Below are 13,825 nucleotides of genomic sequence, written 5' to 3' on the forward strand. Positions count from 1 at the left end.
TCAAAGTTCTGTCCATAACAATCTCCATAGCAACTACTCTCTACTCTTCCAAGTCTCACGCATCAGCTTGTGCCAGCTTCCCCTCCTCCCTGTCATCTGCTGTCATACTTGTTTTAACCACTGGGTTTTCAGGGGTCATACACACTGTGCCTTTGGAATCTGAAGGCTCGGACATTTGTTCCCAAAAGCTTGGCTGTCCCCCAGCCTCACCCGGCGTGGAACCAACTGAGCCTTCTGTCAGCTCAGAGGCCTCTGCTGGCACCTTGGTCAAGATCCAGCAGTCATACTGCATTGTCTCTGTTCGTGAGACTCCTAGAGTCCCAATTAGGTAGCATTTAGTTTCTGGCCAAGGAAGACTGTGCTCAACATTGCTCTGCACACGGGACAATCAGGGGCCTGGCCCAAGTGATAAAGGAGCATCCGTGTGACATGAAGCCACTGTGAAGTGAGGGCAGGAGGCTTCCTCTGGCTCCACACAGGACCAGCTGTCAACGCAGATGAAGCCAAGTGTGCCAGCAGGTCACACGGTGCTTTCTTTCTCTCCCCTCACAGAGAAGGATGGCTACACTCTGCAGTCGGTGTCAGCGGATAGGGAGGACCGGGCTCCACCCCTTGCTGTTAAGAGTTCCCTTACAAAGGACAACACACCAAGAAACAAAGTCTAGATTCCAATACAAAGAAAGCACAGTGCATTTCAGGTTATGAGTGACATGGAATTGATAAGGATAGAGATTCTGAGCAAGATCCCAGCACTCAGGGGCAGAGACAAAAATGGAGTTCAAGGCCAGCCTTGCCTCCATTTGAGAGTTTACAAGTCAGCTAGGGTTGGGGGAAGGGGAGGGAGAGAAAGAGATCAAGGATTTGCAAAACTGCTTTCATAAGCGGAGGTGCTGAATGGTGAAACATTCAGAGAACACCTGAAATCGCGTTGATTAAATGAGAAAACACACTTGCAGTGTTTAAAATTGCGTTGCTGTCAAATAAAAACTCACACAATGAAGAGAAAATCTCTAATAATTTATTGACCTTCAGTTTCACATCGTGGAAAAAAAAAACAGTTTTACAAAACGTCAAAAATGTAGTAGTAGCAAACGAGAACATACAAACACGAACAGTCTCTAACTTCTACAGGGTTTGGTACGTGAACCACATTCAACAGCCATGAGAGGGACTTTATTCGGCTCTCATCACTCTCACTCAGACAGGTGTCAAGCCTGAGAAAAGGGGCTCCACCATTATACCAAGAAGTGGAAGACTGACCTTTGTTATCCGTTTCCACGGCAACCAGCTCACCAAAAGAGAGGAACCTCCCCCGTCTTGCGCCAGGGTTTTTGTGTGGACTGTGCTGCGGATCGTATTGGCTTCAAAGTGTAGGACGTTTCACAGGGTGAGGGCCGTCAAGCCGCAAGCCCAAATGCCTACATCAATTAAAAGAGCTGCAGTCCAGAAAGTTCCCCCTTGCCAGCCAGGGCCCACCCTTGTGGTGCAGCTCCCTCTGGCTCACACAGTAATTAACAGAAGATTCAAGGACAGGCCACAACTTTGAAACAGCTGCAGAAAATTCTCCCTGCTCCCAGAAGCAGCAGTGACGCGCAGATCTTGAGACGGATTTGCATCGTAAACTACGGAGCTGGGGCAGCTACAGGGCGGAGACTGATCAGGCCACCAGGGTCCAATCGACACTTACACTGCTTAGACTACATCTAGGGACCAGAACCTGACTGCTGGAACGATCTGGAAGCTTTCATTCCAACGGCTCATTTGTTTTTATTTTGGTCCGACTACAGTCCACTTACTCATGGCACAGACAGACATGTACAATTAGCCTAAAGTATTAAGGTGGAGAGAAATGTTATGGAATTATCTGTCATTAGACAAGGCAAACACTCACAATGTAAAGGTGGTTATCTGTCTTAAATCCTATTTTTTTTTTTTTTTAAATACAGCACTGTGAGAAATATGGATCAAGCAGGCAGAGTTGCAAGTTCTGGTCTCCCCCAGACACCTGGGGAAGGGCCCACTCTGGTCTAGCACTAACACGTTTAGTAAACAAGCACTCAGACGAGCAAAGAATGTATTCACAACTGATCCCAACAGGACCGGAAGTCTTCTCCACAGGCCACCGTTTACAATCCTTGGCACCGAGTGACCAAACACCAAAGAGCTCTTCCAACATGTATCTAAGGGCGAACACGAAAGTGTACATTGTATCAAAATGGATGTTTTTCTGGGAGAATCTCGAGCACTCTCTAATCAAGGTCTAAGAGCCACGCACAGGCCAAGCAACGTGGTCAGGGAATTTGTTTACCCCTGACACCTTTTAGTTTTTCCCCATTGGTGGTGTTATTCACCTAGAGTAAATAAATAGATAAATAAATAAACTTTAGACAATGTCTTCACCCGTGCCCTATATACAGAACTATTCTGCAGAACCTCCCAGGGTTTCAGGTTATTACACAAATGGAGGAAAATACTACAAAGTAATTTGGTCCTTTCCAAGTGTCAGCAGCCGAGACCAAAGTTAGGTAAACCAGACAGACAGGAGGAGGAGGACAGACCAATATCCTGCTCTTAGGAGACCCGCCATCAGGGTGACCATGAAACCTCAGTCAAGGGTGGTCTAGTTACGGTGACGCTGTGGTTTCTCTGCCTCTGGGATGTAATTTAAGTTTCCGTCCGTCCCGACATTTCAAAAATGCACCCCTCCCCCACCCACCCTCTACTTATCCTCCAAATTATAGCCCCAAAGTTTTCCTTTTTTTTTTCTTTTTCTTTTTTTTTTTGTGCAGCAAAGCACGTCAACAGCTACAAAATGTGCAAAACATACGACCATCCACACACGCCCATCCACGTGAAGACAACGTAGGCACTGTGTCAGCATGCAGGCCGCAAACAATAAATAGCTAAATCTAGAACACATTTCTTAACAGCCAAGAGAAGGTTTAAAGTCACTTATAAATAGCAAGGAGCATCTACCAAACGGCTACCAACAATGTCCCCATTGTTCAGAGGCGTTCCCGGGGGGGACCGCAACCCCTTCGAGATGAGTGGAGAGTCCTGGGGTGCCCATTCTTCGCTCGGCCAGGCCAGCTTCCCTCCTGACCCACGCTTGGCTTTGCGTCTCCAACAGCAGCTGCTGGCCACGGAGGCTTCAAGCTCAGTCCTCGGAGGAAGCTGACAAGCATCTCAAATCCTGCACATAAACGGTGGAGCCATGGAAATCAAACGCTGAATGAGCTACAGCGAGGGAAAAGGCCAGCTTTTCTCTCCCTCTGAGGGGCTGATTAACGCTGACATTAATCCACAATTACCAGACAAGGACTAGATCACAAGCTCTGTCATTCATATTTAAACCATGTGCTACTGGCATTGGAAAAATCCCACCCTCCCTCCCCCACCCCTTCCTTCATGTCCACTTAAAAAGAGTGTTCACAAGGTGCAGCCGATGGTATTCGAGGAGTCTTGTAGCAACTTCTCCTGGGGTTCTTTCTCTTCATTAAACTTGGCTTCTCCACAGCAGAAACCTCACATCGTCTCACCGTGTGTCGGGGTGAGCTAGAAAAAAAAAAACAGAACGAAACACAAAGGCATGAAGGATTTGTGATAGGTCACGGTTTAAGACATTTGCTAATAAGCACACAATTTAGAAAAATTTAGACTCGGGGCAGAGCTGGGCAGTAGCACTCCTGGCGGCGCGAATTACAAGTTCAATAGAAAGTGTGCACGCCTGGCGGGTTGGTACCATGACCATGGGCTGCCCACAAAACAATGGTGTCCAGGGCTGGAGAGATGGCTTGAGCACGGGCTGCTCTTCCAGAGGACCCAGGTTCAATTCCCAACACCCACATGGCAGTTCCAGTTCCAGGGGATCTGACACCCTCATTCACAAAGAAACATGCAGGCAAAACACCCATATACATAAAATTAAAAAAAAATAATAATTAAAAATAAAAGGCATTTAAAAAAATTAGTGTCCAAAGGACCTTCCTTTCTCGAACATGAATATGTTCAAATTCAAGCCTACACACGGCCACGGCTATTACGAGTTGCCATCTTCTGTTTTCAATGCTACTGTGATAGTCACTTGGACATGAAGGGAAGAAGACGCACCCCTAGGCCCTCTGATCATAAAAATATCCAAGGTAGACCTTTCAGAGATCGAAGGCAGCCATAGCTAAAAACACATCCCCCACTACTCACTGGAACCCTAGCTACAAGCACGGACAAGGGGATTTTTTGCAGGACCCACTCATTAACGGCAGATTCTTCTCTTTGGCTCGTGTGTGTTCAGAGGTGTGAGTCAGTTCCCACTTGTTTCTTTTGGCTGGTGTCTACCCGTGATTCAAGCCTTCAAGACATTCCTTAGCCCTCGGTGTCATCCCTCAGTCCCGCCTCCCTGCAACCTGTCTATCCACATTTGGCCAGAAGAATGCATCTTGTAATGTTTAACATCTCAAGACATGGCACACTCTCACAGAAATGAAGAGGTGGCGTATTCTAAAAGAAGAAACAAAGCAAATGCAGGTCCACATCCTGTCAGGTAGGGGCCCTAAGACATCGCAAAATTACAAGAAAATCAGAATGGTTCCCTTTTTGTCTTCCCACCCATGGAATGAACAGCAGGGAACAGTTAAAATCTCCTGAGCCGGTGAGTTTTCCGACCTGGGAAGGTTTCTGCTAAGCCTGGATGAATTCATCTTGCACCAGACCAGCATTTGGAAATCAGGGGACTCAGGCTGGAGGTCTGTGCCGACCGACACCCAAAGGAGCCTCTCTGAATGTCATTCCAGCCAGCCTTAAGTGTTTTTAACTCCAGCTTGTGTATACTATAGAAATTTGAACCAACATCCTCCCTGCCGGAAACGGAAAGAGTAGCTTTGATCAGGGGCGCGTGTCACCCTTGAAAAGCAGCAATCTGGCCCTATCAAGTTGAGTTTTCACGTGCCCGACTCTCCTGCCCAGGGTACCAAGGGTGGAGGCTGCTGTTTCTCAGGTAACCGCAGCATTTTGTTTGTTCTGTTTCCCGGGGACCGGAAGCAAGTGGTTAGGGTCAAATACTTTAACACATCCACGCTGGGATGGGAAAGGGAACCAAAACTGAAGAACAGAAATGACGAACAGCTGATAATCAACAGAACGGAATGTCCCCAGGACACACAGACTGTGCTCCAGCCAGATCAGAGCGAGGGCTTTCTGTAGGAAAAGCCAGTAATATGTAATAGAGGCTGGTGCTGGGCTGGACCAGGCTGTTTTCAACACCCACCTCTGTCTGAATTGGGACGTTTTTTCTGGACATTGTGGTTAAAATGACTCGTTCAACAAAAAAAAAACCAACCCTAAGTCCAGAGAGATCTAACACAAGGAACAGAGAACACTTGTGATCTCTCTGCTAGCCTCATCTTCTCTGCCTTGCTTTCCACCCACCCAATGGCCTTGTCTGACACACTGCCCCCCATCCCTGGCCACTTGTCCAGGTCGACTGCACGCCCAGTCAGTGGCTGGACTAACTCTTCATTTTGCGTCGGTTAATTAGCGCCTCTTCCCTAAGGAGTCTCTCTCTCCAGGCCTGCTTGAGGGTTGAGTCATGCAACCGTATCGCACATGAAATAACCACTTGCAGAACGTTTGTTTATTCTGGATTACTGAGATGCCAGCAAGGCTGCAAAAACCAGTTTGGTGTGGGCTGCTGTCGGTAGGTCTCTCTCCTCTCGGGAGGTTTCTGACTGTTGCTGCTCCTCTACAGGAATCTCCTGCCCAGGGAACATGGCCCTGCTGGCCAGGACAGGCTGGAGGAGACGGCCACAGGGTTGAAAACAATGATGATGAAATAAATGCGAAAGGGAAATCCAATTTCAGTTGCTTGTGAATGAGCTATTCAACATGGGGAAAGAAAGGCCAATAAGATGAGACCCCTCTGTTGAGCTGACAACCACTGTGAGGTCCCCCTTTTTCCTTTCAAAGGCCCCTTTAAATGTGTGTGACACCCTAGGAAAAGCAGAGCCAAAGTCCTCTGATAATGACTTTGCGCTGCCGGTCCTCCACCGTGGCATTCCTTAACAGTTAGTAGTGAGCCCGGCAATCACCCAAACGAAGTGGCGTGTCCCTGGCGCCCTCTGTTCAGCCAGTTTGGGTGTTTTGTTTTTTTGTTGTTGTTATTTTCTTTTGTCAACCTGACAGAAGCTAAAGTCATTTGAGAGGAGGGAACCTCAATTAATGCCACCTACAGGCATGCCTTTGGACAGTTTCTTGATTAATGGTTGATGTGGGAGGGCCCAGACCACTGAAGGGGGGGTACTCCCCCTGGGCAGGTGGTCCTGGGGTTGAAAGCAGGCTAAGCTAGGTAAGGGAGCAAGCCAGTAAGAAGAACTCCTCCACGGCCTCTGCTCCAGTTCCTGCCTTCAGGGTTCCTGCCTTGTGTGCTGGCCTTGACTCCTCTCAGTGAGGGACTGTGACTTGATAAGATGTAAGAGGAAATACGCCCGGTTTACTTTTGGCCATGGTGTTTATCACAGCTGTAGGAGGCTAACTAAGACAGACATGCTGAGGCAATTCCTGGGCCAGTGCTGAGGATGCTTCACGGGAGGCAAGCAGCCACGGCGACATCAAACTGTGTAGGCTGATTCATTATTGGAGCCAAGAGTGTCATATACACAAGACAACCACTGCGTGCCCAGGTATATGACACAGGATACAACTTTTGTTGGTCCCAGCAACGGGGCCAGGCCGAGGGAAGCTTAGGTGGCTGAATTTATCTACCCAAACTACCATCTTTCATGAGAACAACCTAGACTGTCCTCCAAAGTTAATACATGCTCTAAAGTGATGGTTCTTGGGGGCAGGAGGGCATTTTAAATAAGCAAATATACAATTTTGGAGTCAATAAACTAGGAAAAACTTAAAGCAATAATATTTTTAAAACCCTATTAAGTACAGAAAGGTCTGAAGAAGTGAAATCAGAATAGCAACCCAGTATCCCTGGGATGATACCAAGATCAAGTTCAAGTTTATCAGGTAGCAGCTTGACTGCATACTCAAGCGTCTGTGCTCTGGAGTCAGACTGCCCTGGCAGAGTTCTTGACTCGCTTGACCACTTGTTGAGGTCTATGACATTGGGCAATTGACTAGTTAGACTCCATAGGCATCAGGTTTTTTCACCTGCAGAGGGAGATTAGTAATAACATCCAGGGGTTGTTCTGAGCATCAAAAGGATGCTTGAGTGAAGCACATGGTCCCGTCCTACCTAGGAACACAATGAATATTTCACAACCACTAACTGGAATTACTAATGGATGTCTGGGGTTCCCAACCTGTCAGATATAACTGGAAAACTTTCTTTAAAATACTGATGCGGGGCTGGAGAGATGGCTTGGCAGTTAAGAGAGCTGGCTGCTCTTCCAGAGGACCCCGAGTTCAATTCCCAGCACCCACATGACAGCTCACAACTGTCTGTGACTCAAATTCCAGGGGATCCAACACCCTTACACAGACATGCAGGCAGGCAAAACACCAATGCATATAAAATAAAAAATAAATAAATCATTTAAAGTACTGATGTTTGGATTCCACCCGGAACAAATAAAACAATGTCTCTAGAATGGGGGCAGTTTCTGAAATCGCTTTGGGAGATTTTTGAGGCTCCGTGATGGCGGAGAGCCACTGGTTTCCGTTGACAGGGGGTTGCAGTATTGGCCGACACCAGCAGTTGCTTACATCTCCAACTCCGCCTTCTTACCTCGTGCGTGCTTTCTTTAGGACGCTCTGCGTTAAGAAGGCAGATGTTTCCAGGTGCTGACGAACGCAGTAGGAATCAGTGAGTACGGCACGGTGGTTATGCTGTTCCACACATCTAAAGTCGGGTCGTAACAGTCCAAGGTCTTGCAGCGCTGAATGCCGAAGTACCCTCCGACGACATAGAGCTTGTTCCCGGAGGCCACAGCGTGGCAGCTCATGCGCTTGGCTGTCACGTCTCCCACCTTGGTCCACTGGTAAGTCTCACTGTTGAATTTGTAAGCGGAGCAAGCAGAGAACTCTGTATCTCCACCCATAATAAAAATCTGGTTCCCCAGCACGGCCGCTGCTGTGTAGCGCCAGGGCTGGGGACAGGTGGCCGGTACTGTCCACCTGTTCTCACACTGATCGTAACACTGAACTTTGGGAAGCTTGTCATGACTTACACTGGTACCCCCGAAAGCAAACAGCTTGAGCTTGGCACTCACTACGGCAGCATTGCTGACGCCTTCTCGGAGTGGGGCGACCATGGTCCACTTGTTGGTTGTGGGGTCATAATGTTCTACTTGCTTTAGAGAGACTGAGGGCGAGGCTGGGAGGCAGCCTGTGGCTGCTGTGTGCCCACCGACCACGTACAGGCAGTGCTTCAGTTCGGCAGATCCATGGCCGAACCTGGCCACCAGCATGGGGGCAGCCTTGGACCACTCCTCATGTAGGGTATCATAAACCCAGACGTCTTTCGAGACTCCATTTTCAGAGCCCCGCCCCCCAGTAATGTACACTTTGCAGCCAATGGCACATGCACTGAACTCTTTCCTGGGGCTGGGAATGTCAGCCTTGGGAATGATTTCTTTAGCCTTCTGGTCTACCAAGTACAGTTTGTCACACATGAAAGTCTGTCCTCCCAGGAGGAAGAGGGCATGGCCGGTTTTCCGAGGGCGGGCACAGAGGCTGGTCACCACGCCATCGTTCTGCAAGATTTTCAGTTTGCATCGAATGGCCTCCTCCACAATCTCCTTACTCTTCCTCTGCTTGGTGATGAGTTCTTCCATGGCCACGTTCTCCATGAGATAGATGGCAGGAAGGAGGGCCAGCCTCACGGTCTGCAACAGCTCTGGGAGGTAACAGTAGCGCTTCTTCAGGTCATAGCTAATCCAGTTCATGGCCGACTCATAGACCAGCCTTTCATCTTCTGTCTCCAGCTCTTCACTGGACAGGAGCTGCACGACCATGTCCTGGGGCAGCTGGAGGAAATCTTCGTTCTTCCGGATGGTTTGGAAGTTGCTGAGACACATTCTCCAGGAGAGTTCATACAGCTTGGTGCACTGGTGGGCGTCGGACAGCAGCAGCATGCCCAGGCAGTTGGTGGGATGCAGGTTCTTTTCCAGGAACTCCGCGCACGCGTCTCTGATGTCCTGAAACTCCAGCATGTCGCCGGCTTCCAGGAGCGACTCGGCATTTTCTTCATTGATGATGACCCGGGACGAGTACGCATAGTCGAGAAGCAGCTCTAAGACTTCTGGGTGGATGGAGTTGTCGAAGTTGACTTCGCTGTCCTGGCTCTCTTTCAGGCCACCGCTGAACATGGCTTCAAAGTAGCGGCTGCAGGCAGCCAGCACCGCCCGGTGGCAAGGGAAGGTCCTGTTCCCCGCATGGAGAAGGACATCTGTGAAGAGGCGCTGCTGGCGCAGAAGGTTCAAGTGAGTGAGGACACTGTCGGCATAGGAAGATTTGTGAAACAGGTAGATATTGATGGAGCCGCTGCTGGCCCTGGACTTCCGGTTCTCGTGCACACTGACTGACATTTTGCTTCAGCGCCTAAAAGAAAACAGAACAGACCCATTGAACACCATGCTCTTGGATGTTCCCAGCCACAGCACAAAAGCAATAATCACTTAGACAAAGAAAACGGGGCCTCGTTAGTCCTGCTGCTACCTACGGTTCCGAGGAGGGTATGGCCACTCCGGAACAAAGCCAGAGAACTACCTGGGAGGAAAAACATTCCCTGTAATACTCTGGAGCTACGCGAACCACACATACACTGTTGGGGGGGTGAGGGGAGGCATGGCTTAAAAGCAGGTTTATCTTGGAAAACCTGACTGCCAGAATGTAAGTCAGCAGAAGCTGAGGGAAGTCCGTCTCATTCTCCCAGTTCCCAGCGCCAGCCCAGCTGATTCACTCCAGGCCAGTTAAAAAGCCAAGCTTCCCGCTCTCGTAATGCCAAGGACGTCAGGAGGGCACCGGCTTTAATGCCCTATGCAACATAAAGCCATGTGTAAAACAAACACCTACTAATTAGAAATTCTATTAAGAATTCGTTTGGTAAGATCCAAACTCTGCGTACATCTAACTACCCAAGTCCTGAAGAGGTCAGACTTTTACACAAAGGCTAAATAGACAGTTTCTAACTAGATAGCTCTACAATCAGGAGCTCTGAATGCACCAGAATGTAAATAGTTCCATACATTGATCAACAGACCTCAGTGAAAGCACAGATGGATTCTGGCCACAATTACCACCCATCTTTCTGAACCTGGACAGATTCCAGAATGACACTTTGGCACATAAAAGGAAGAATATTTTGAGTAGGCAGCTCATGCTGTTTTTTTCTGTTCTTCCTGCTCTATACCAATTCTTGGAAAACCGTCACAAGAACAAAGGATGCAGCCACACCGCTTTGATTAAACACTCCATCACCAGGACTGTTGTGTACCTGCAAATGCTACACCTGCATTTCAGGAGTCCAAACTGCAAACACTGCTTTATGTAGATTCAAAAGCACACAGGGGTAGAAGTGTGTGTGTGTGTGTGTGTGTGTGTGTGTGTGTGTGTGTGTGTGTGTGTGTGTGAGAGAGAGAGAGAGAGAGAGAGAGAGAGAGAGAGAGATATTCATGTGCCTAAGTGTATTTTAACCTTTGTTCATGCAGGGCCACTGTAAAATTGATCAGCTAACTACAGTGCTTTCCTAAGTATCAAAATTAGCATCAGTGGAATCTCCTGCTATCTTTTTAGGCATCTGCTGTAAGAAAACTAGCCAGCAATGATTTAGAAAATGTCCACTGTCCATCTTGAAAACTGGAATCAACTCTGGCTTCTGACCGTACCCCTCTACTGCTTTCAAGAACAGAAAGGACCTGGCCCTCTGGGATTCCAGGGCAGGTTGTTTATGTCAGCGGCGAAGACTATGTAATTGGCTACAGTATCTTTTCCGATACAAACAGCCAGAACTTATAGCACAGCTCAACTGACTGCTCCTCCTTCCTTCAGATATTTATTTTGTTTAATTTGTACTCCAGGAATTATTAATAAACGTGAATGAATGCCTTACCAGATTCATGCGCTAGAACTGCAATTTCCCCCACCCAGCTGTGAAAGTTGGCACAGAAAACAACCAAGGTGGATGTCTGACATGCCTTTGACCCTTGGGGCCCATAACCTTCAGGTGATGTAACTTGTTTTCCTCTGCTTTGGGAATGTTACTTCTCAGGTTGGGTAAACAAGGCCAAATAACAAGTAAGCATCAAAGTTACAAAGCTCCAGGATTACAAAGCCTAGGAAAAACACCCAGAAATTTCCAGTGGGTAGGAAGATGGTGAGGACCCATGCATCGACCGCCACCTCAAACTAAGGCTCCAGCTTCCAGGAGTCCATATCTTGAGCCACTGTGGAACCTTCTGAAGAAGGACTCATATTGAAGGGATCCTGTGAATGCACTAAGCTTCTGAAGTGTTCAGACTCCCGCGCACTTGACACCTGCATGCTTTACCCCTGTGGATGTCATTTACACGGATGCGTTCAGTGTTGAGTTATTTTGAAGAAGATTTTAAGCCTAAACCTTTAAAAGATTGCCTAGTCTCAGGAAGCTGCCTCCTCTCTTGGCCAAGAGCCAAGACAGGAACATAAGCATCTAAGTGCTTGGCGGCTGGGCTGGAATCCCACTGGGCCAGAGCACATGTCCATTAACAGGAGTCAGGGTGGCGTAAAACAACATTCACAACTAGGTTTACACTTAAGAAAACAGTTTGTCCAAAAGACCTTAGGATACAAGATGCGCAACAGTCGGCAATCCTGTGTTTACTCTGCTGTATTTTCTAGGTCTCCCCAGAAAGCAAGAAGAGTTGACCCTGTCATCTTGGATCCCACCCCACTGGAAAGGAACGTCACTGTCACAATCATCTTGGAACCATGTCGGATTAAAACAAAAGGTACACATGAAGGCCCAAGGGAAATAACTTGCTTTCTGGTTTAGAATTGTGCCAACAGCAAAATAACCACAGAAATCATTTATGCAGTTACTAAACACACCTTCAACATTAAATTAATCACTCTTTCCAACATTTTCGTAAGCCCCCAGAGACATAAATTTGCATGCTAAGGAAATGGCCAAGAAAATGCACACATATACTTAACTTGCGTCTACAAAGAAGGCAGAGAGAAAAAAAAAAAAAGACTGCTATTACTGTGAACATCAAAAAGGTTTCTAGTTCGGTAACTTCGGTTCACTTACTGTTGCTTCCACACAGGCTGTCTGCCTCCAACACTTGGAGCACCTCCAGTCTCCCCTGGTTTTAAACCTGATCTCAATCCCACGAGAAAAGGAACCAGGCAGATGTATCTCAAGCACTCACATTATTGGCAACAATGGAAGGACACCATAAAGATGTTTACAAAAATAGCCCTTCGCCACACGGTCCCCTACAACATTTGCAACGCTACTTAACACGCTGAACATGCCACCGAGGGCGACACCAAATTACACATCCAAGTTCACTGTTTCATCTCCACCCCGCCCACCAATTCCTAGGCCTTTGAAATTAATAATGTCACTCGAAAAGGCAAAAGCTTGCAGGAGAAGAAACTAGTTTTTCAGGAACCAGTTTTCATTCATTCGGCTGCAATCAGATGCCCCCATGAGGAGGTCTGCGCGTGGCCCCCACCGTCCCCCGGAGCCGGCAACAGTGCACCATGGGGAACCGATCCCACGCGCTGGGCTGTCTGCAGGCTTCAGGAAGCCGGCACGCTATTATTCCCAACCCGGCTCCTCGCAGTCCCTGAGACTTGCCCGGGCGTTACACCGCGGAGGGGAGGCAGGTCGTTCCCCCAGCGCGATCCTGCCCTGGCGACAGTTCTGCCTGGAGAGCAGTTCCTGGGCTTAAGCCGCAGGCAGGCAGGCAGGCAGGGTAGCCGGCGCCGGCTGGTGGCTCGCAAGCACCCCCGCGGCTGGCCCGCCCCTGAAATCCGGGCGCCCGCAACAGGTCTGGGGCCGCAGGGGAAACTTACAGCAGTAGGCGACTGGCCTCCGCACACAACCGGCTGGGGTTCTTGCCTCGGTCACCCGCAGGGAGCCGACGGAGGGCGGCTCAGTCCCAGGAAGAGGCGGCGATCACCGGGGAGAAAGGAGTGCCGGGAGGAGAGGCGATAGCGCCGGGGGTAGTGGCTCCCGGATCGGCTCTAGCAGGCAGCTCGCCTCGGCCTCCGGATCTGCAGCGGCGGACCTGGCGCCCCGGCCGGGCCGAGAGTCTGCCGGCGCTCGCCGAGCCAGGGGAGAGTGAGCCTGCGGCGGCCGCGCCGCGGAGGAAGGCGGGCTGCGCGCTGGGGGAGGGATCGAGGCTGCGGGTGTGAGAGCCGGCGGCCGCCTGGCGTCTGCCCTGGGTCTCTGCAGCGCCTCCGTCGTAGCACTCGCTCCGAGGCTGCGGGAGCAGACTGCGCCGGGGCCACCGCGCAACCGGGCTATAAGTTGCGCTCCCGCCCGGGAGGGGGCGCGTATGCAAAGAGACTCGTTCGGGGGAGGAGGGAGGAAGCGCGTCCGCGGTGCGGGCGGCAGCGGGTGGAGCTGGGGGGGGGGAAGAGCTGTAGGGGAGTTATCGGGAGAGGAAGCGGGGGGGGGGGACGGGAGGGGCGGGGGAGTGCACCGAGACAAAGCGGACGCCCTCGCACAGCTACGGGCAGCTGCAGCCCCCGGGGACTGCAGAAGAAAAGAAGTTGGAGGGGCTCCGATGGTGGACGCCTCTTTGGGCCAACCTAATTCAAGGCTAGCTCGGGTTCTGGGGTGCCCGCTCGGGAAAGCAGCCCTGGGCTTGTGGGCTCAGTGGTACCG

The 13,825-nt window shown here is 49.8% G+C and overlaps 1 protein-coding gene across 2 annotated transcripts; it reads right to left on the reverse strand.

Moving 5' to 3' along the window:
- Positions 1–996: 996 nt before the first annotated feature.
- On the reverse strand, positions 997–13,471 carry Enc1 (ectodermal-neural cortex 1). 2 transcript variants are annotated; one of them, XM_028871693.2, is made up of 3 exons: positions 13,009–13,471; positions 7,733–9,546; positions 997–3,555 (listed from the first exon to the last, which is right to left on the reverse strand). In XM_028871693.2, exon 2 carries the CDS (start codon positions 9,531–9,533, stop codon positions 7,764–7,766), a length of 1,770 nt encoding a protein of 589 aa, XP_028727526.1. In that variant the 5' UTR covers positions 9,534–9,546; positions 13,009–13,471; the 3' UTR covers positions 997–3,555; positions 7,733–7,763. The 2 variants fall into 2 exon arrangements, with proteins under 2 accessions (XP_028727526.1, XP_028727527.1); XM_028871694.2 differs by lacking the exon at positions 13,009–13,471 and adding an exon at positions 12,236–12,894.
- Positions 13,472–13,825: the final 354 nt, after the last annotated feature.

Source organism: Peromyscus leucopus, chromosome 11 (assembly GCF_004664715.2).
Source record: "Peromyscus leucopus breed LL Stock chromosome 11, UCI_PerLeu_2.1, whole genome shotgun sequence".
In the NCBI taxonomy this organism is placed as follows: domain Eukaryota; kingdom Metazoa; phylum Chordata; class Mammalia; order Rodentia; family Cricetidae; genus Peromyscus; species Peromyscus leucopus.